At 41.0% G+C, this 22,286-nt stretch overlaps 1 protein-coding gene across 1 annotated transcript in view; it reads right to left on the reverse strand.

Moving 5' to 3' along the window:
• Positions 1-22,286, reverse strand: part of plpp4 (phospholipid phosphatase 4) — a 40,014-nt gene that overhangs the window by 10,202 nt on the left and 7,526 nt on the right. The window contains exons 2-5 of the mRNA XM_076161989.1: positions 9,826-9,934; positions 5,180-5,270; positions 1,946-2,009; positions 1,636-1,760 (exon numbers count right to left, since the gene is read on the reverse strand). Coding sequence (XP_076018104.1) covers positions 1,636-1,760; positions 1,946-2,009; positions 5,180-5,270; positions 9,826-9,934 — 389 coding nt within the window. The remainder of the gene's footprint in view (positions 1-1,635; positions 1,761-1,945; positions 2,010-5,179; positions 5,271-9,825; positions 9,935-22,286) is intronic.

A 22,286-nucleotide genomic window follows, 5' to 3' on the forward strand; every position in this document is an offset into this window, starting at 1 on the left:
AGAATCTCTAACATATGCAAGTCCAACGGGCATTGTTCTGGGGAAAGGGGATACTGACAGGAAATTGGATTTCTTTCGCTCTCGACGTGTTGGCATATGGGGGGCTCCCTGTGTCCCGCTCTTACGGCTCTCTCATCACTTCCTGACTTACCATTAGGCCATTAGGGCCGAGCCACAGATGAATGCAACCCGGGCAGTGAATTACCAAGCAATCTCCCTCTGCACATTTGTAACGGGTCACAGCGAACATGTCAGAGTGTTACTTTCTTACAACAGGTGTGTGAATAAGTATACAAGTTTAATATAATACTCAAACATGAGATTGACAAATGTGTGGGCCAGGGAATTACATTCCATCCAAGAAAGATGAAGATGGCATCGACTCTCAGCCAGCGATGCTTTAGGAGCCCATATTGGTCTATATATGGTGTGTTCCTATGCTATTGTCTCTGAAAAGAACAGAATAGGATGGGAAATAAACAAACCTGCACACCCCCTCCCACACACAAACACACCATTATGACCATTTTGGAGTTTGGAGTTTGGTGCAGCAGAAGCATTCGCAGTTTAATTGAATGATGAAATAACAAAGTAAGCTTAAGATGTTAAAAGCAGCAGGATTGTCACCTCTTTACAACCTCGGCTAATTAAAATGCTTCAAATGGATGCAGCTTTGTTTTGTTTTTTTGTTTGTTGCTTATTCACACATTTCCTCAGCATTTGCTCTCCTTGCGGATTCTGCATAATTACTTTGTTGAATGTGGCACTGCTGTTGAAAGGTAATTGTGAACAAAAGGGCCTTCCATGAATATAAGATTGCACAAAACTGAAACAGTACCCGACCGCAGCTGACAAAGGTAAAAGCAAAGGTATAGTTTCTCATTTTACATAAGCGCAGATGATGTAAGCATTTTATTTTTGGATGATTTTTTTGTTGTATACAGTAATTAGTCAGGAAATCGTAGAGAAAAGTAAGTCAAGCACAGACCAGTATTTAAATCCATGCAATATGCTTTACATGCAATGACAGAGAGTGAGTTAAGTTATTAAAGGTGTCCAGGTGAATATGCTATCGGATAACCCGATGCTTGTACCTATATATGTTTAAATGTAACCTCTAAAAAAAGTGTGGCCTTATAGTGCAAACTCAGTGCCCACCGCTGAACATTTAGCTGCTGGACCAGAGGAAAACATGTGAATTATTTAAGCACTTAAGCACTACTGAGCAGCAACCAGCTTAGTGAGCAATATGGTCTAAAGCATGTCCAGTGTCCCACGATGGTTCACGCAGCTGTGCACGGAATAAAGTTAGATGAAGCTGAAAGATGCAGTCTGCACTCAACACTCCTGCACCGAGTGAACTACAGGAAAATTGCCTGACTCAATAAAACCCCCCGGTAAGATACACCAGGCACTAGCTCGCAGAGGTGATAACCAAATAATAGCTTATTGCTATTTTCTGTATTTAGTCAGTACCTTTGGAGCAGATTCGCTTTGAGACCCTTTGGTAATAAATGAAATAATCAAGTCACCCAGATCAAACTCAGCATATCAGTGGAATTAAATGGCTTTTCAAAAGAGTAGATGCTTGATGTGTCTGCTGGCAGTGATCTAACGGGATGACTTGCAACTCACAGGACGAGTGGCTGCTGGGGAAGCTCTTGCGTCCCTCGGAGACGAGTTCGGGCTCTCCGGTGCACAGCATCTTTGCGTTCATCTGTCCATCTGGAAAGCAACGTTGGAAGTAATCTGGCCTGGGTCTGAAAATGAAAGAAAACACAAAAGATGCTTTGTGCGTCTTCTGTAGAGAGCCATCCTAGAATGTGCATGACATGTGCATAAAGGAGTTTATCAGCTTCACTACCAAAGCTGAGGAACACAAAATGGAATCTGCAGTCAGCAAGTTAACATTGAACATCTCTGAGAGCGAGTTTGTGTGGCGTACCTGCCGACAATCAGCTTGATGGTATTTGTGAAGACTCCATTCAGGGCAAGAGCCAGGGACACTGCTGCAGTGTGAAGATCGACACACACACACAGTCAGGCAGCTTTCTTACAGAGGTCACTTCATTGAGATGGAACAGACAAGATTGAAACAGCATTCAACACCCATTCAACTCAAAAATACAGATTTACGGAACCAGCACCGCACGTTTTCATATCACATCAATGCAATAAACATTCAGACAGTTACAAACACTGGACAAGCATCTGGCCTGTATTTATGTTGGAAAGTTGCTACAGCATGTGATAATGATCAAAGGTTTTAAGAGCACCAGAGTCACAACACACAAGATACATGAAGTTTTCCTATTGATCTTGGCATCTATTACTAGATTGCATCGCTGGTGCAATCACATGAAATAAGGCTCAGCTTTCGCTCCTGTGGTGTTTCAAATTAGTTTCTGCTCCATTCTACCAATAGCAAATCATAACAGAGAGAAGCTGTGCTCACTATTGCATTTTTAGGCTTGCAGTTATCTATCAGACAGGCTTAATAGCAAAAGGATGGTCGAGAAAATGAGAAAATGTCCTTTTAAATAGATGTGGTAAAAAGATTGCACCTGTTGCTTCGCCTCGTCTTCAGTAACAGCAACACTAAGGGTCTACAGTTGGTTGACAAGTAAGCGTTGCACTCTCAATGTGCAACCTAATTAGCTATGAAGCCGACCTACGGGGCTCATCATTATCCAGAGTTCTTGCCCTTGTGAGCTAATCCCACAAGTCTACAGGCCAATTGAATTCACCCCCATAGCAGAAGCTCTCAATGTGTTAGCGGTCTGGCCTGTTGGGAGAAGAGCAGATCAGGCGTAAGGCCCAGAACGAGTCGTGATCTGTTTGACCAGTTCAATTCAATTTCAAGCTGCAGCAAAAAAAAAAGGTCCATTAATATTGCAATGTGTTCCCTCTCTCACATCCATCATCTTGACTTCTTAATCCTTCCCTGCTCATTATAGCCCAAATGTTGGAAAATAATTGGTGAGACTTTCAATAGACAGATGAGAGCATTTATCAGTACATATCCTCCATGGTGATTGTATGTATATATATATATATATACTGTATATATGCACCCCTACTCTTCCCAAGTGGGCTTAGCTAAGTTAAGTTCAGCTTAATACCTTGTTAGGAGAGAAGAGACAGTTAAATCGAACGCCAAGGTCCACTCAATTGGTCAGCCACCACCACTTCAAAGCCCTATTATTAGACAACCCTGCTTACGGATGTCACGTCTCTGCACTCAAAACCATTATGAGTGCGAGTAAGAGTGTGTGAGTGCAAGTACGAGTCCTCAGGGTCATCAGGTGGGCCCCATTTCAATAACTGGTGTTGAGACGTTTCAGCGGTGTGTGTTAGTGACCCAGAGGCACCGCAGCTTTGCTTCTTGCTCTCGCTCAACCCGGCTGTGATCTGTGAAAGCACCATGTCCGCCATTTCACAAACCTGAACAATTTTAGAGAAATGAACATTCAGAATTGGTCACGGTTTCTCTTAGCTGGAGCATATTTGGAGATATTTCCCATTGACATGCCAGGCCAATGTCGGTAGAATGGAGCATTATAGAGCTACCCTATCACAATAAAAGAGCTTGTAAAGTATCATGCGGATTCCCTTATTGACCCGTGTTGGGGTATAATGACAGCAACGCCTTGTGAAATCAAATTTCAAAACCTCCTGCACATTCTGTCTCCGCAACATTCTCTCAGCTACTTCACGTCACAAATGCAGACGTTTCAAAACCTGAAGGTGGCTTTGCTGAAGACATTTAAATGAGCTTATGTGAGTGGAAGATAGTCCAGCGAGAAAGACTTTTAGCTCTCTATACTCGATGGAATTGCTAGAATTGTCCATAACACTGCTATAAAATGATACATTAACAAAATAGTCGGGCTCTTGGCAAACCAAACAGACTCCTTTCATTTCATTTACTAGGTGGATGAGTCTCTCTGCACACAATTAAAGCAGCTGGGGGCCATGAACTCCTTCCTTCAGACTGATAAATAGTCTTCATGAAATGCAGCCCAAATAAAAAATGAGTGCTGGATCATCTGTGTGTCATTCACACCCTGCAGTCTGCTGGGGAATGGTGATCAAACTTCCAAAATGCCTTCATTCTGTCCTGGCTGGAGCAATTAAACGGCTGGAGTTTGGGAATGATGAAGGGTTATTAGACATCTTCACAAATGGAATATTGCTTTCGCTTTACTCCAAAGAAAAATAAAAAAGGTGATGGGACGTACGGATGCAGCAAATTAAGCGACTGGTATTTCAGCTGGTGCGACTCAAACTCAGTGGCCTCATTATAAGCAAGCTTGGTTGTAATGCGAAAAATTGATGTCATGAATTTAGATTTACAGCATCCCTGTGGCGAATGCTGAATTCAAATTAAACTCATTAGGGTTTAGTGGCTTACCATTCTTTTATATGATTTAGAGCTTGAAAGTTGTGATGAGACCGAAAAGGTTGAAAATAACTACACACTCATTTCGGGAACATTTTATAATGAAGGATCTTTCTTATAATAGGTCCATAGAAAGACTTGGAAAAATATCCTGATAATCTCGAAACTCATTAAAATAATCAGCTCTTTTTTATTCTTTGTTGTTGTTCCTGTGACTGATGATGCCTTCTTGGTGCAGCAATAAAGCCCGGTAGCAGAGCTCTGTGGGCTGTAATGGGTCTGTTAACTGCAACACAGCAATGTAATCTCTGCGCTGATGCACCGAGCCACCCTCTCTCCACCTGCTTCATCTCTTTGTCTCTTTTTAATTGGATTTGTGTTAAACTTTCTTAATGCTCTGCGAAGTGCCAAGGCCTCAACAGGCTTCTGAAAGCCAAGGGAATCAGCAAAAAAGGAATATTTAGAAAGACACAAATGCCTGGTTGAGACTTAAACAAGGAGCATGACATTTTAAATATGTGCAAATACTAAATTGCTGCTTTTATGATGTGTGGTACCTCGATGACTGTAAGAAGAAATGGTATAATTAAAGGATCTACTTCATTAAGCACAATTACGATGAAGGTTGCAACATGCTTCTAGGCGGAATGAGTGGAGGAGCAGAAAAACGAAAGAAGTCTTTCAGAGTTCGTCTATCAGCCTGAAGCTTGAAGTAAAGCAAACATGATGTATGCTCACTTTTCAACAGCTACATCAAACAACAATTGGCATACATACCTAAACACGCCTCTTTGATCTCAGTCTTATCCGTTCGTTGAATTATCTTCACCACAAATATCACAGCCAAAGGTGTGAGGAATGAAATTGCCTGGGAGGAGGAAAGGAAAGAATAACATTTTTAGTTACTAATCTGACATTCAAGATGCTCTGCAGCATTCCACAGGGTCTGTTTTGCTGGTTAAACGCAAAACCTCTTGTCCCGCCTCAGGGATTGACATGAACCCATCTATTATTCAGAGTTAATTTTGTACAAGGCGAAACATAGGCGCCCAAACACGTTTTTCTCATGTTCTTTGGAGTTCCCTCCACAGTGAATAATCTGATTAGAGATTTGAGCCTCTTCTGCACTTCGGTAATTATTCAGGGCTCAGGATGTTTGAATCTTTCATTGGCCAAATTCAATATATTTTCTTTGCTTTAAGCAAATGAGAGAGACAAAAAGAAAGGGTGGCTTTCAGTTCCATTAACGTGCCACTTACACTGCATTCACTTGAGTGTTCTTCATCGGTACAGTTGGCTGTACACTTGTGTTTTTCTGCCAGCTATGAAGTAATGCTGCACCTCAATGTTTGATGTCATACTTGAATGACTCTCACAAGTTCCTTGTTTGCTTCCAAATAATTTCTTCTATGTAGATACTAAGAACATGATCAAAGAAAAGGGACTTAGATACTTGAAATGGCATCATAAGTACCATACAGTATATGATTCTATAAATATGGCAGGAACAGTGGTTATTGACCCTTATAACCCAGAGTAATCCAATATATATCCAAGTATCACTTAGCAAGAAGCAAACAATTCACAGACAAAACACAGAAAATCCTGTGTAACCTGTATGACACTACTTCACATTACTGTCTGTACACAACGATGCTAACACAGAAGCATGGCAGTAAAGAGCATACATGATGAATCCGGTTATTTAAAGACATATTAGGAGAATAATTATACTTCACAACAATAATTGCTACATTTAAAGCATTTTTGTAGATTTCAATGGCTGAGATTCTCTGCAGAAAAAACCCCACTTATTTTTAAGAAAGAGCTTGTGAAACTCTAATTCAATATTTTTTTGTGTCAGAAAGAAAATGCTCGAAACTCACATTGGGAGTTCTCATGAAGCTACTCACTGTTGATAATCATAAATTCAACCATTTAAATGTTTTTACATACTGAATCTAGTTTATTTTGTTTGTTTATGTGGAACCATTTGTACCTCCTATGCTACCAACTGTGCAAAAGTAAACATCACAATTTTCGGGAGTTTGATTTTCAGACACTGACGCACAACAAGGCTCTGATTAGAGCTCATTTGTGGGCCGAGTATACACACACTTCTGATGGGTACTGTAACCTTACAACAATGTTACAGTTTACACTTGGTAGGAGTCCAGCAATAATAAAGCATTCTGAGTATTCCTGCTGGACTCAAATGGGTATCTGAATGTTCTTAACCGCATAATTAGATGATTTAAGTTCAAATATATAGTCTTGTATTCAGACTAATATGTCTTAATGAAGGTTGAAGTGGTTCATAAAGTGACATCATGAAACCCGCACTGTGACTTATTTTTAACAGGGAGATAAATTCTCCACGTCTCAGGGCCGCTGTCAGAGAGATGACATTGAGGGAGACTGACTGTTGGGTGTCAGCACTGCCACTTTCCCGACGAGGCGTGCGGGAGGGAAGGGGGCATTCATAGTATTTTACTGACCTGTCATCCAGAGCGGTTCATGGGTATTCAAGTTAATGACATCTGTCAACGTTTTTTATACAGCACATTGGAAAAAGCTAATAGAAATAATCGCTCTATAAAAGACTACAGGGTTATATGTTGCTGGTGGGAGGCTCCTCTGCACTGTAGGCCACTGGGTGTGTGTCTCTGTGAATGATGTTCTTTAAAGTAGCGATGACATAACAGCATACTCATTATTTCACATTACTGTTTTGCCTTTCAGCAAGACTGTTAATGTGTTACATTCATGTAAAACGATGTCTAAAGTGGTCAGGCACAAGTGTCCAAACATTAGCATCACTGGGCAGATTTAGCCTCCACATTCAATTTCATCACGTTTTCTAATGTGGACAAAGTATAATGACGACACGTACTAATCTCAATGGCCTGCTCACCCTTACCTCACTGGAAATGACTGATGTGTGCTGTTTTATGAGCTCGTTATGGTGAAGTGAAGAAGAGAAAGAATTCAGCCAAACAAGGATTTACTTCGATGTTTTGGATAAACCATGAAAACTAGAAGAGTAACCGCAGGGTTCAATGAATACTTTATGACTATTTCTTGAGTAAATATGGTGAATTGTGTATGTGTTCTGTACTCTATAGAGCTTTTCTGCCTCTATTATGCAGTCCCTCCAGCTTTTCACCATTCCAAGATTGCAGAATTCAATGCTGCGCAATTTTACTGCATATTTACTGTATATGTTTTCATTTTCCCACATACATTTAGCAAAAAAGCAAAAATGATCCAAATGGGGTGTGAGGAAAAAAAGAAACTACTTTCTCTATTTTTTTTCTTGATTCTTAAATTTTTATATTACACACCGGGAGAGTAAAGTGGAGAGCAGCTGGGAGTAATGGTTGCACACTTGCCTCTGAAAGCTGTTAGTCAACAGAAGTGATTCCGAGAGGGCTCCTCCTCCTCGTTACTGATTATGATGCTGTACTGGAATGTAAAAATCCGGCTGGCTGTCGTAAATACATCTAGTTTAAGTTGTTTGTCTAAACTAACCAAACTTTAACGTTAGATGTTGATTAGAATGTTGATGATGTGTCAGAAATTGTAATGCCTAGTGACAGAAGAAAATTAAGGTTTTTCAATGCATATTGATTGTGTTTGTTTGTCATTAAAATCTATTTGAACTTTGTGAATAAATAAATGTCCAAGTTGAAATTAATGGATGAAAAACACAACGTTTGCCGCAAGATTCAGTGATTTTTATATAAGGAAATCGTGAAATGTTCAGGGGAATGAATACAGCAGATGAAACTGCATATGTTACAAAAATATTAGTGCTGCCACTTCACAAACTTACTCAACATTTGGAAGCATCACTTTCAAACCCCACAGCCATAAAGCATATCTAAATTAAATTGGTGACGTTTGTTGTCATTTAAAGTTTAATTAAGCAGATTTAGATCAATAGGGGGCAGAAAGACGAACTCAGAGCAACACATTCCTAATATGCTGGGGGCTTACCAAGTACTTATGAATAAATAAGTCAGTAAGTAAATAAGTAATAACATTTCCCACTTCCTGGCAGAAGATACATCGACATTTCTCACTGCTTTATCTCCATTTGAGACTAAGAAATGTTCAAAAATAATACAGAACTGTTTAGTTCCTTGTATTCTGTTACTTCTGCCCTCCATTTTGTGTGCTCGGCTGCTGTGCGCCTCAAACAGCTGCTTTACCCTTCAGCCTTTTTTTGTCAAAACAATTCAATAAAAAGCTGTGTAGAGCTGCAGAGCTTAGTGTTAATTATCAATTGGTTGGGATGTATAGTTGACCCGATAACATAATGAATTTGCCATTTGAGTCAATATTAATTTGAAAATGATTTCTTACAGATTTAATTAATTAAGCATTGTTTGCTTGTTGAATACTGAGGCTGTCCTATCCAGAAAACAAAAACGCCAGCTGCTTGGATAAACAGCGTGTGTTTACATTTAATGCCAAAGCTGGAAGTGGTGAGATGTTCTTACGGCACAGGGAAGAGACAAATGACTGCTGAGGTTCAAGGACAGAATTACCTTCAACTTCGGACACAATGGCTCATATCCCACCATCTACAGGCAACACATCTTCCTCTGACCTTAACCTCACTATCAGGGACTCAGCACGAGCGATAAGCAGTAAAAAGCTCTAGAATAGGCAGACTTGGTGCTTTCAAATGCCACCAGGAGAGAGAGTGTGTCATCTACATTCAGGTTAACAATCGCACTCATAAATAGAGGATTATTTTCTGCAATAGAAATATGACAAAGCCTTCAATTGACTATGCAACTAATTAAGGCAAAATGATTAATTATGACTCAAATGTTACATTGAGAAAATTATTGGTGGACCTGCAGTGAATTCTTTTTTTAATTTAAGTAAGGTGAATATTGCTTCATGTAGCTGACACCATCTATAAGATATAATCATAAATATTACATTTTTACACTCTATAGCCAGTGTAAGAAACACCTTTAGAACATGATTATATTCAGCTATTTTTAAAAACACATTCAGCATCACATTCTGCAGAGAGTGACAACACTGAAATTGTAAATTACGTTTTACATTACACACGTTTAAGTTATCCAACAAACTGTGATCTTATGAAGGAGATAATACATATTTAAGAGTTGTTGAAATGATTATTAGTTATAAATAAGACATGCACAGTGGAACATCCAATCATTGTTATTGCATAGTTCTCTTATCTATCAGCCAATTCAGTCATCACCTAAGCAGCGGAAAGAAGAGGCTTTATTGTATCGATCTGTTCAAATGAAGGATGTCTCGGCAGATTATTAAGAAGTAAGCGGAAAATGAGACAGTGGATTTCAGTAATGGACAAATACTAAGTGGTAGTCCGGTATGTAAAAGGAGGGATGTTCAATTAGTCGTATACTTACAAACATGACCCTCTTCGGAATATGGTCTGATTCCACGAGGGGATTCTTGTAGAGCCAAAGCTCCTCTAGTTGAATTACTCTCTCAAAGGGCTCCAGGAACTCTGTGAATCTATGAGAGACAGAACAAACATGCAACACTTGGTCACGCATTCACATTTAGGTATATGACATCAAGTGACTTTTTAGAGTTGATTATGGTTTTTGGAGGGTACGGTGACAGTGCTGAGGCACGAAGCCACATGAGAAGGATGACTTAACCCCAAATCACCTACAATGAAAGATCCCCGCTGTCACACACTGCTATTGAGCGGAGCAAATTAGCAGGCCCCCGGATTCCTCCAGCTAGCCCCTGGCCACTCAGCGATCTGTCAGACACGACCTTGTTCTCTGTCACCTGAACAAAGACTTTTTATCACCGCACTCAAACAATTCAATACCCTCCTCTATTCCACAGTGGGTCTTCGACTTACTTCAAAGGGCCAGAGCAAGCTGCGGCTATCTAAAACACGACACTCACAGAACAAGTAGATTAGTTGATTCTACAAAACTGCTGTGACGTTTCCTTTTCATTAAGATTTAAGAATGATCACAATAATCATTTTGTCTTGAGGGACGCTTTGATTTCCAGGGAATGAGCTGAACTCTAAGGAGGCGAATCCCTCCGACTACAACTTACACCACCATCAAACATCTTACTCAGGACACTAAAATATAGATCACTCACATTTCCTCTCACTGGTGCCCCCATTCACAGCACGATGAGTCTGTTACCATGACAAAGTCACCCACAAGTTTTCTGCACATTAAAGCATTGTAGCAATGTGACAACTAATTGAAAATAAGTGAACGAAAAGCTGCAAATGAGAAATATGGATTTGCCATCGGAAAAATTCAATTCCATTCCATTCCATTCCATTCGATTCAATTCAATTTATAAAGCGCCAAATCACAACGGACGTTATCTCAAGGCACTTTTCCTACAGAGTATTTAAAAACTCCCCTTTAACAGGAAGAAACCTCTGGCAGAACCGGGATCTGTGTGGGCGGCCATCTGCCTTGACCGGTCGGGTTGAGAAGGAGAGAGCGAGAGGGAGAGAGAGCAAGAGAGACACAGAGAGGCACAGCGACAAATCTTCTGTGCTTTTATTGCTGTGAACGACCTTCACACTTAGTTCATATCTTAAAGATTATGGAGTGGGTGGAAACATTTCAACAACTTCCCCTCCCGTTTCATACCTGCCTGTCCTGCTTCTTCAAATGCTAAATAATTAGGATCTGCAGGAAGCTGAATCGCAAATCATTTGCAAGTTCAGGTTCATTAGTTAATTCCACACATGAGCTGCTTAGGTCCCGATTGAGATAGAGATTAAGTAACAGTCTCTCCACATTTAACAACTGAAAGGCCTTGGGCAAGACATTTATCATGTATCTGCTCCTGTAGAGCGGTTCACTGGGCAGCAGCAGGGCAGTGAGGATATCCTGGGCCGTGTGAGCGCAACCGTAGCAATGTGAAGGGCCATTGGCTAAAAGGCATCAAACCTCGACTAACAAATAGTACATACAGTTTCATTTTTCATTTTCTTCTCCCTTGAAACTACAATAAACTTGGAGTTGTCTTTTTGTTGATCTATGTCATGGAGTTTTTGTAAGAGAGCGGAAATATCAGCGCTGGCTCATTTTCCACCTTGCTAAGACATTACGGCTAAGACTTTACGGTATGTGGCACACAGGAAATTGAATTGCGCTAAAGCCAATTATCACCGTGTCTAATATGCAACAACATGCTTCATGCTCAATTCTCCCAACTTCTATTAACCTGCTTACTGCACACCTCTACAGTACAGAATGCCATGTTAGGCCCGAGGGACTAAACGCACACCGATGCATGGAGAGAAAGATTCAGTCAAGCCAAAACCCCACCCTAACACACACTAAACACACACACACACACACACACACACACACACAGGAGCTGCTGCAGCAGTCTGCTTGTCATTTGGTGAGGCTTATCTCGCATCCAGCCCAGAACATCTTAATGAGGCAGGGTCGCCCAAGGCAGCCACATAAAATTTGATCTATATGAATTGGTGAGTTTCTTCTTGGATGCACGTGCACACAATTGCAGGGGAACTGCTGCAGACGATTACTATCAGGAAATTGTATTAAAGGCTGTGATGTTCCACAGTCCCCACACCAACACATACAAGCTCAGCCTGTGAAAATATGATGTTAGTGTAAAAGTTATCTGTGAACACCTTGATTTGGACTGTTATCGGAATGCTATTTATACACTGATTTCACAACAAGACAACTATAGATTGCAATGGACACCTTTCACAGCAACACTCTAAATGTGTTTTCAATGTTGGTGGAAGCTCTGTTATCAGTGTTGTAAATCACATTTCTTGGTGGAGATCAGTTTCATAAGATCAAAACGAAAATAACTTGTGAAAGTGGAATAATATTCCTCCTTCTTTTGGCGAATCAGTGGCAAACCTCTTCCAACAAATCAATACGAGCCGCCAAAGATTTCCCTTGGCTCATAATCAAAATTGAATCTTGCCCCACCTTTTCTTTGCAAACAATTAACTTTATTAAAGAAAGACTCACATGCACAATAAGGGATCTAATGCCTTGAACACCAAATAAAGAATTATTCAAAGTCTTATCATACTGCCAGCCACTTGAATGGATGCATCTAACCTTTGTGGAATTAAATATTTTTTGTATGAGATGCCGAGAACAAAACAATGAGGAGGACAGATTTTTTTAGTACTGTAAGAGGTGCCACACTCTTGATCAAAGCGAATGTCAAAGCTCAAAAGAGGTAATGACATACGAGGCGTGCACACCAATTTATCCTGCTGGGGAATAACTGTAATCATGTCGATTTATAGGGCCACCTGTCTGTTTGCCATAGAGAGACAGAGAAAGAAAATGCCAAAAAACGACAACAACAAAAACTGAACTGTAGACAGAGTTAGAGTTCCTGCCCTCTCTGCTCAGTGCGGCAGCAGAACACATTTTTTCTGCATGGGCAGAATCTCATCAGTGGTACAATGAGACCCAACGCCCTCTGACACAAACTCTGGCTAAAATAGATGATCTTACTAAGTACCGGTAAACACAATGTGCACAGAAGGCCCCCGAACTCAACACTGCCTGCTGGCTGCCATGGGATTACTTCAGTCTGTTTGATCAAGACTCTATTTGCTGTGTATACAGAGGTTATTGGGTGTAAGTCTTCCACAGGAACTTCAATATTGTAGATGAACTGCTTAACTAGAAAGTCTTGTGGAGGATATTAACTTTCAACAATGACAAATGTGTGTATTTAAGAACATTATTGCTATGGAGTCATGTTTTCTACTCACGATTAGATCATTTTACGGGCTGTGAATGGAGGTTGTGTCATATATCAATCTTTTGTACATCTTCATCCATTACTTAAGAGAAAAGATAATAACTAAAGTCTTGTTCTGGCTTTGAAGCAGTGCCTGGAGTTTTTCAAGCACGTTGCGCCTTCCCTGTTCTTTGTCATTAAAGATCTGAATCTGGGCCAATTTATCATCACTAATTCCCGTTTTTCTGTGCTAGATGCTCATTACAAAACCAACAAACTCTAGCATGGCCAAGGCAATGAAACTGAGTTATACCTCAAGATCTGCTCCCTGCTGTAACACTTAACAATTTAGAACATGGCCACATTGACACCACGAGCAGCTAATTGGAAAGCTCTTGATTTACAATGTGCTGTGGGCAAAACTTTTGGATATGGCCTTGGGAATATAATAAACTGTATATTTGTAGAAATGCCAGCATGATTGACAGTCTTTTTTATAAAGTTGACAAATTCATTAATCAATTAATAATACAGTATATACTGCGAAGCAATTAAGCATACAGTGGCTAAAATGAGTTTTAGTACAGTACGTGTATGAGTATGTCTAGCCTTCGATTTCCATTTTCTGAGTGTTTGTGTGTGAGGTACAGAGAGAGAGAGAAAGACAGAGAGAGAGAGGGACAGAGATAGAGAGAGAGAGAGTGAGAGTGCTCATGCATCAACCTAACTACATCCAAAAGGAGGCTGAACAATTCCATCAATATGGATTGCGTTCCACCTGCAAGCAAGGTTTGGCTAAATCAAATGCCCAGATTTCATATTAAAACTAGAGTCGCAACAGGGTTGTGCCTGCTGCATTTTAAACGGCTGAGATTATACCTACAATAAAAACAACAACTCTGGATCCAGGCGACTTAAACAACTACATGCCTACATTTCCTTGAGTTGTCTTATAGCCGACCAGATGTCAAACTATCTTACCTCTAATTATTTATTAGAGCCTCATCAATCCAGTTTTAGGCGATTTCATCACACACCTGACTGTTCAAGGAGAGTGAATCTCTCTTTCAATTGCCTCTCCCAAGGTTTCTTTCTTTTCCCTTACACATTAATGTTTTATGGTAAGTTGTTCATTGTCTTCTTGTCTCCTGCCACAGAGCAGCTCCTACACTACGTTGCCCGCTAAGCAGAGATGTTCCTGTAAGCGTCACCTCTCAATGAGAAAAGAAAACCTGAGGGAGCCTTGAACACAGCGGTGAACATGAAGCAGGGAATCTTAACTCTTAGCTGAGGTATGATGGGTGTCAAATTGCTTTTGCACCACTGCAAGGTGCTAAAATCCGGAGCAGTAATCAAAATAATCAGGGGCAATCGGCCTCATTCAAGACAATCACCTGTTTGATTGGTAGCTTGCAAGGTATTCAGTCAGAAGCAGCAGGGTTTGAATGTGTGTGTGTGTGTGTGTGTGTGTGTGTGTGTGTGTGTGTGTGTGTGTGTGTGTGTGTGTGTGTGTGTGTGTGTGTGTGTGTGTGTGTGTGTGTGTAGTGAAGGCACTGGTTAAAAAAGCACAACTGGTGCTGACCATCTGGTGGTTCAGGGACGTGAGGGGTAATCACTTGTTTCTATGAAAGTCACAACTGATCAGACGTATCTCGCTGCCGTTCTCTCTGGCTGATGGCACCTCTGTGTTGCTCCCTACTTATTACTTCAGACATTCAATCATGCAGCAGGGAGCAATTGAAAAGTGGCTGTTTGAGATTTACAAGCTATTAGGATCAGAGGTTGTGCTAAGCCCTGAGGGAAATTCCACTCCATCTCTGTTCGGCACATCTTTTGGTTCATTTACCACTGGAAAATTCCCATTCCTCCACTTTCAACCCATCAAATTCCAATGGTAAATTTGGTTTTTCTGTGTAGCCAAATGGTCAGTATTGGATGGGGAGAGCTTGGGCCTTGATGCGTTTCACATTTAAAATATGTATTAGTAGAAAATGAAGTGTGTCGGAGAGATGGGGGGGGGGGGGGGGTTGATGCAGCGTCTCCTTCTTGGCGATGCGACTCCTGGCTTAGTGGCACACAGACTGGCCAGATCAGCAGCATAATGCACATACAGAGGAAACCCAGTCAACACGTCTTGACTCATTAGGTCTGAGTGTCCAAACAGATAATCATGGCTGGACAGAAAGGCTTCTTAACACAAGAGCTTTTTTTTTTCATTGTATGATCCCCCGCTGCAACACTTTCACACTTTCACTCACAGCTGACACTTAATAATACAATATTCCTACAAAAAATGTACAATAAATATGGTCAGAAGTAAAATGACATGTTTAACTATTATTAGATTGCTTGAATATAGGCAAAAACAACTGCCCAAAAAGCAAAAAAAGTGGAATACAAACATCCTGTGTCTGGATCCTGATCTGCCTCAAAATCAAATCAACACTTCCTTTCGGACTTCCTTCATCAATTTCATCAAAATCCATCCTGCTGGCAAACAGATGCGTGACAACGTAACCTCTTGGGTGGATGTAAGAACACACTCTGTCGTGAAACTAAGAGAGAGCAGTGGTGATGTTTTATCCTTAATACAGCTCCAAAGATGAAATATAAGGATTGGTACTTACATCATATTGGAATAGAGAAGGAAATTGTTTTGTTAAAATTTCATTTCTCTCCATGCCAAAAACCCTGTTATTTCATCAAAATCCAGATTAAGCAAAAGACAACTGGGTATCTGTGATTTAATTAAGTGTTGCCACTGCAATTGGACTAGTGATGGGTCACAATAGGGGAACAGGACATCATATTGAGACTGAGGATACATTCTTGATTCAATTATGCAGATCTATTTCATTCCTTATTAGAGCCACAGACCAAAGCACCCGCACTGCAATCTTGATAATCAGTGTGTGTTTATGTGCCATGTTGATTGCAGAGAACCAGAGACATGTCTAATTTCTAGGAGGTTTTGTTATTTTGTTATTAATGGACTTGACAGTCCCCCGACAGTCCGCAACCAAAGTAACACAGATAAGAGGCGGCGTCTTGTGTGTGTGTGTGTGTGTGTGTGTGTGTGTGTGTGTGTGTGTGTGTGTGTGTGTGTGTGTGTGTGTGTGTGTGTGTGTGTGTGTGTGTGTGGAAACCGTAGTGGTGATCTGGGATGGGTGTGAGATTGTGTAGGAGTTTGTGGCCAGGTTACAGAGCGTTGGATTTGAAGGAAACAGGGCTACATAAATCCAGAGGAGGAAGGCTTTAGACTGAGATAATGCACCACAGAAATTCTCACACCCTTTTTCCAACATTATAGCTTAGGCAGGAATAAGTGTGAGTGTGACAGATACATTTTTTTAGCCGGCAGAGAGAGGCGAGCGTGCTAAGATCTTTGTCTCAAGAAATAAACAATGTAGCCAATTTATAACAGCAGTACAAATCCAGAGGCTTCAGACGCTGCACTGTTCCATTCCCATCCACAATCCTGATGAATCTCAAAGCTCTCCTCTCTGACCCTGTGGCTGGAATTGGCTAGAAATCAGAATGCAAAAAGCAGAGGCCCTGTCACAAACTGGGACGACATGAGGCGAACGAGGCAGATGCTGAGTGACACCCAGCTAAAACCCGGTTCCTCTGGAGACTTCCCGTCACAAGCTGCAGCTGGAGGGGAGGAAAGCAAACACTGTCCTCTCCCTGTCACTCACAGCCCATGAGGAGGAAAACACAGGGTCAGCTTTTATCACGGCTGTAATTACCCTCTCACGGCGCCTAATGCATGGAGGTGTATTAAAGACGACACGATGTAACGAGAGGAGAGAGACGAGACTTGGCTTGTGCTGACTACAGGTGTCTGGTTGTGATAAAATACCCTGGGGAGACTCTCAGAAAGGTCAGAGGCCCGGGGTCTGGAGCTGACGAGACATGAACAAGGGACAAGGGACAAGGAAGGATGGTGAGATAAGTTTCCCAGTTCAGCAGAAAAAACTGGAGCTTGCCTGCTGCGCACAGATAGTCTACCAGCTGGCCTGGATAAGAGCAGATCAGATAGGCTGAGATTGACTTTGTTCTGTGCATCATAGTTTCATTTCCCACTCTACACGGAGGAAGAATTCGACCTTGTTTGCTTTTATACTGTAACATGTCATTTCATACAGGGGTAGCAATGTTTTTCAGCCTTTCTCAATTACTTCTACTTCAATTTGTTCTTAGATACGTTTTCCAGAATGCACTTATTACGCTGTGGGCTGCATTGATTTAAACACAAAACAAAAAAGTTAACCAAGGTAAATGATGAAGTGGTTCTCTTCTCTTTAAAACACATTTCATTTTTATTCTGATTGACTGGCGGGATATGAGAGAGCAAACCTCCACCAAGGTCAAACAGTCGTCTGACTTTGCTTTTCTTTCTTGTCAGTATGAACCAAGACTTTTATTATCACAACCTTAAAATGAAAGTTCAGACTACGCACACAAACTCTACTGATCTGGGTCAAAAACTGCAGATCAGAGCTCCAAGCTGCTCATTAAGGCTCTTGTTGTCATGGAACTGCCCCAGCATGGATGCAAATTCTGAGATGTTCCTCTAGTTTGATCCTTTGTATGGTTCATCGCTACAATGGAAATGACAATGAACTAATGACAGCAGGAGAGGAGACAGAAGTGACAAAATCAATGACATCACCACTTGTATTGGATTAAACTCACGGGGAGTTCTTGCCTGTTTTCACTTCTAGTGTGACATATGTACACGAGCAATGATTCCCAATATACGTCATCTCCTTCCAGATGAGAGATCTTGTAATTTGTACCTGTGTGTGCACAAATGTAGTTAAAGATAAGTTTAGAGGAACGTTTCAAATCAAATGTTTGTAGCCTTGATTGTTAACATAAAGTGATATGATAATAAAACTAAAGCATTTATTGAAATCTGCCAGATCTCGGTCAATATCTGGATCTAGTCATAGACCACCACCATACGATACACATGTCTACAATTTTATATTTAGGTTGGTGTTATAGTTTACCAAGCATAAGCAAAAATGCAAGTGCAATGATGAATGAAATGTTAAAAAAAAGCTGGAGTCTGGATCCATCTGAATAAACTCTTGAATAAACTCTTCCTTGACCTCTCTTAACTATGTACAAAACCTCATTGAAACTTACATAATCCTCCCCGGCAAAAACAAATTAAACAGTTAAAAGAAAGTACTGATTACGTGATGCGTGTTGTGTTGACGTGTTGGATCCAGATCTGTAACCCTCTGCGTATTCTCTGCTATCTCTTGCCCAGAGATGAATGCTGCATCTCTGACAGCTGTTTATTAGAAATTCTAAATTGTTTTATAGTGGATTTTAATGACCTGCATGAAACTAAAGTGTTTGCATCGTGTCTACCTCCAGGACAAGGATTTATTCCAATTACCCTCACCGCAGCGCTATGTAATTATCCGCCGACCTTTACCGTAGTTAACCCACACACTTTGAAGGATGAATACAGCGGGGGAATTGAATTGTTTTACTCACTGAAGGTCAAGCTCTGGGTGAGAATACATGTTTGTGCGGACAACACTCATGCTTAATAAGTGAATAAGCACACGGCCCTGCACAGAATCAGAAATTGTCATCTGGCCTCGAGAGTTAGCAAGTTCAGAGAGCTTGTAAGCTCAGCCAGAGCTTTGCAGAGCTGAGATGAGCATGGAGTGAGGCGCTATGAACTTCGACACATCAAGTCAGGTAAACACACGCAGAAAAAGAAAGAGGGGTGTAAAGAATTACAACAAATGCCTTAACCGCTCACACCGCCTGCAACGATGGATGCATAAGCTGTGGGATTCATCCAGCAGCCTGACATTTGTCAAGTGCTGACATGCTCATCATTCATCCCAGGAAATGTCAAAGATGACAGCGCCTGAGGGGAAATTTCAACTTGGCACCCCTGGTTTATTCCTGGGGGAGACACACACACACACACACACACACACACACACACACACACACAGAATTACTAGCAACACCCCATTCACGAAGTGTGGACGAGCACATAGGCACAGCACCCAAGTGTCCAGGGACATACTCTCTCTGCACACACATACATGTTGCCAGCCAAAACACACATGCACTCGAGGGGTTACACAGATGCATACACCTTAAGGGTAGAATCTGTTTTACACATTCATACACACACACGCACACACACACACCAAACCAGGCAATTCACATGCTTTATTTTTATGTTCTTCCTCCATCTGCTATTCCCTAAACTGCACGCTGAATGTTCCCTCCCTGCCTCACGCTTGCATTCCTTTGCCTCAGGCTGTTTAAGTTTCTCATCTATTGGAAATTATTTCATATTCCCATACCGGTTATTTCTGTGTTTTCTACCCGCCACGCTTTCACCAAAGCTTTTTGATATCATTTTGGCTTTTGTGATCGACTACACCGTGTCTCTATCTGTGTCTATCTCCAATTTTTTTCTCGATTTCTCATGGAGGGAGAGGTTTGATAGGCATTGAGAGATTTGTTTGTCTCACCCGCTGGCAAGAGACGGAAATATTTCTCGACTAGATTCCTATGACAATTGTGCAAACCCCAAAATACACTTTTGTTTTTAAGGAGACAAAATTCAATTTGTGGATAATGCACCTGCACATCTGTAGATGAAACAACTTACATAGTCTGGATCTCCCTGTCAGGGCTAAATCCCAGGTTACTCACCTACCGACTAAACATTCTGTCTGCTATTATAAGGAAAAATAGTCCTGAGAGTCTGCAAGTTCAGACTTACACGGTGAAAAATTTCAAGATTTTTTGATTTTTTTTTTAATGTGTCTGGTGTCCATGACATGAACACAGAAAGGTGGGTGTTCGTTATATCGAACGGAAACTTGTTTACAGGTGTCCAAACAAATTAAACTTTAAACACTTTGATTTACTATGAGGTATTAGGGTTGAAGGAAACAAACAAGCTGATCATTTACTGCAATTTACCTTTAAATGAGAGATGTTCTTCTTCCTTCCCTAACAGATCATTACAGTGCAGTGTGGCTCATCAGCAGAGGCAGAAACGTCTGGGAAACGTGAGCTACAGTCCCATTCTGCACTGCAGTTCTTAAAAAAACCACAGAAGAGTCATCATGGATGGTGTATGGTCTGACAGCACAATCCAGGGGCTGGATGGACACACACACACGTGCGCGCACACACACACACACACACACACACACACACATACACACACACAGCACAATACAGCAGAGAAGAGCAGAGCACAGCACAGTGGTGAAATGATGCCTTGTTATATTTGAGGTTTTATGAGACTGTCGATTGTGTGTGTGTGTGTGTGTGTGTGTGTGTGTGTGTGTGTGTGTGTGTGTGTGTGTGTGTGTGTGTGTGTGTGTGTGTGTGTGTGTGTGTGTGTGTGCACACGTGCATGTGTGTGTGTTAAAGGTGCACCTTTCATCTTGTCATCGTTTCATCTGTCTTTGTACAGATAAAGGCATGACTCTGAAAATGACAGTAATGGAGCAGGTCTGACCTGCAAGCGAGAAAAGAAGGGGAGACAGACAGACAGCCCGAGAGAAAGAGAAAGAGAGAGAGAGAGAGAGAGAGAGAGAAAAAATAGAGAGAAAGTAGAGCGGCGCAGGGAGCTTCCTCTGTGCTCGGGTCTGACACGACTGTAGTTCAGTGTATCAACACCTCCGGCTCTACCCAGAATTCCTCCTCACCTCGCCCTTCCTCCCACTGAGCTCCACTCATGAGTCACTTTCATACATTTTTTGAAAACCACCAATATTACAGAAAGCTGTTTGAGGAATTCCGCAGCATTTCTCCCTTCATATGCTGTAATGACTCACTTCAAGTCATCTCCTGGGGTTGGAAATTCCATTTTATCTTTGTCTTGTGTATATGCTGCTAACACTTAAGGTGCATCTCAGCAGTTTGTGGCAAATTATTTGCACAGAGGGAATCCTCAAGAATGCAATATCAAAGCCTGTTGTGGCAGGCGTCACATCACAAAACTACATTGTTGATAAGAAAGAGAAAGCTTTATTATGATCCGTAAAGCAAAAATGCATAGATGGACCCGAGAGAGGAAATGCCAGGTACAGTATTTACCCCAATTAAAAAGATTACATCGTTTAGGGAGCCTTGTAGAATCAAATCAAGTTACACCATACAGAATAAGATAGTATGTCTACCTTTAACCCGTCAACCAGAAACTGACCTGAAACCGTCTCTTCTTATTTTTGTAAGAGAACCAAACATTTCATTCAAACTAAAAAACTTTGGATGATGTACTTTATACAACATTTATTTGTGATGTATTATATTCTGTTCTTGTTCCTAATAAATAAAATGAAGGGTGAGGTGCTTAAATCAACTTTTATTAATCATCACTCCTTTTGTGATGTTTTTTATTGTATCAAAACAATAATAATGCAAATATTTACATTATGATCATTTGGCAGACACTTTTATCCAAAGCGACTTACATAACCACCCTTCGCAGAGAGGGGAGCAACTGAGGGTTCGGTGCCTTGCTCAGGGGCACTTCGGCAGGGACTCAAACCAGCGACCCTCCGGTTCCCAAGCGGAAGCTCTACCCACTGAGCTACTGCCTCCCTCAAATATCAATACAATCCAAATTATGGTTTTGTTTTGATCACAATGGTAGCTGGGGAAACCAAAGAGGAGCGGAAAGATACACTCTGAATGTATTCAGAAGAAGGATGTACTGTATTGTCTTGGCTAAAACCTCACTAGTGCTGGGGCAGCGACATGTGCATTATAGTCCTTCATCCTGAAGTATCAATCAATCATATCTCAACTATAGAATTTCACATACAATCTCAGATTTGGATCAAATCTTTAGTGTTAAAAGACACTTTGGAGCTCCGTGTGAACATATCATACCATACCATTATATTCTCCTAAACCTTGAATGATATGAAGTTAATTAAATGCCCTCCCCCCTCCAAAAATCCGAGACATCTGGTAAATGTTGTTCATTTCACTGAGAGCGGTGGGTGTCCTGAGAATGAGGCCCGATCTGGGAGGATGACTGCAACTGTGTAATTGCTCATAATATGACAAATTATTTCTTCTTTTTCATCTTTTACAGTTT

Source organism: Genypterus blacodes, unplaced genomic scaffold, assembly GCF_046128005.1.
Source record: "Genypterus blacodes isolate CSIRO-AG114 ecotype Tasmania unplaced genomic scaffold, CSIRO-AGI_Gbla_v1 ptg000012l_1, whole genome shotgun sequence".
In the NCBI taxonomy this organism is placed as follows: Eukaryota; Metazoa; Chordata; class Actinopteri; order Ophidiiformes; family Ophidiidae; genus Genypterus; species Genypterus blacodes.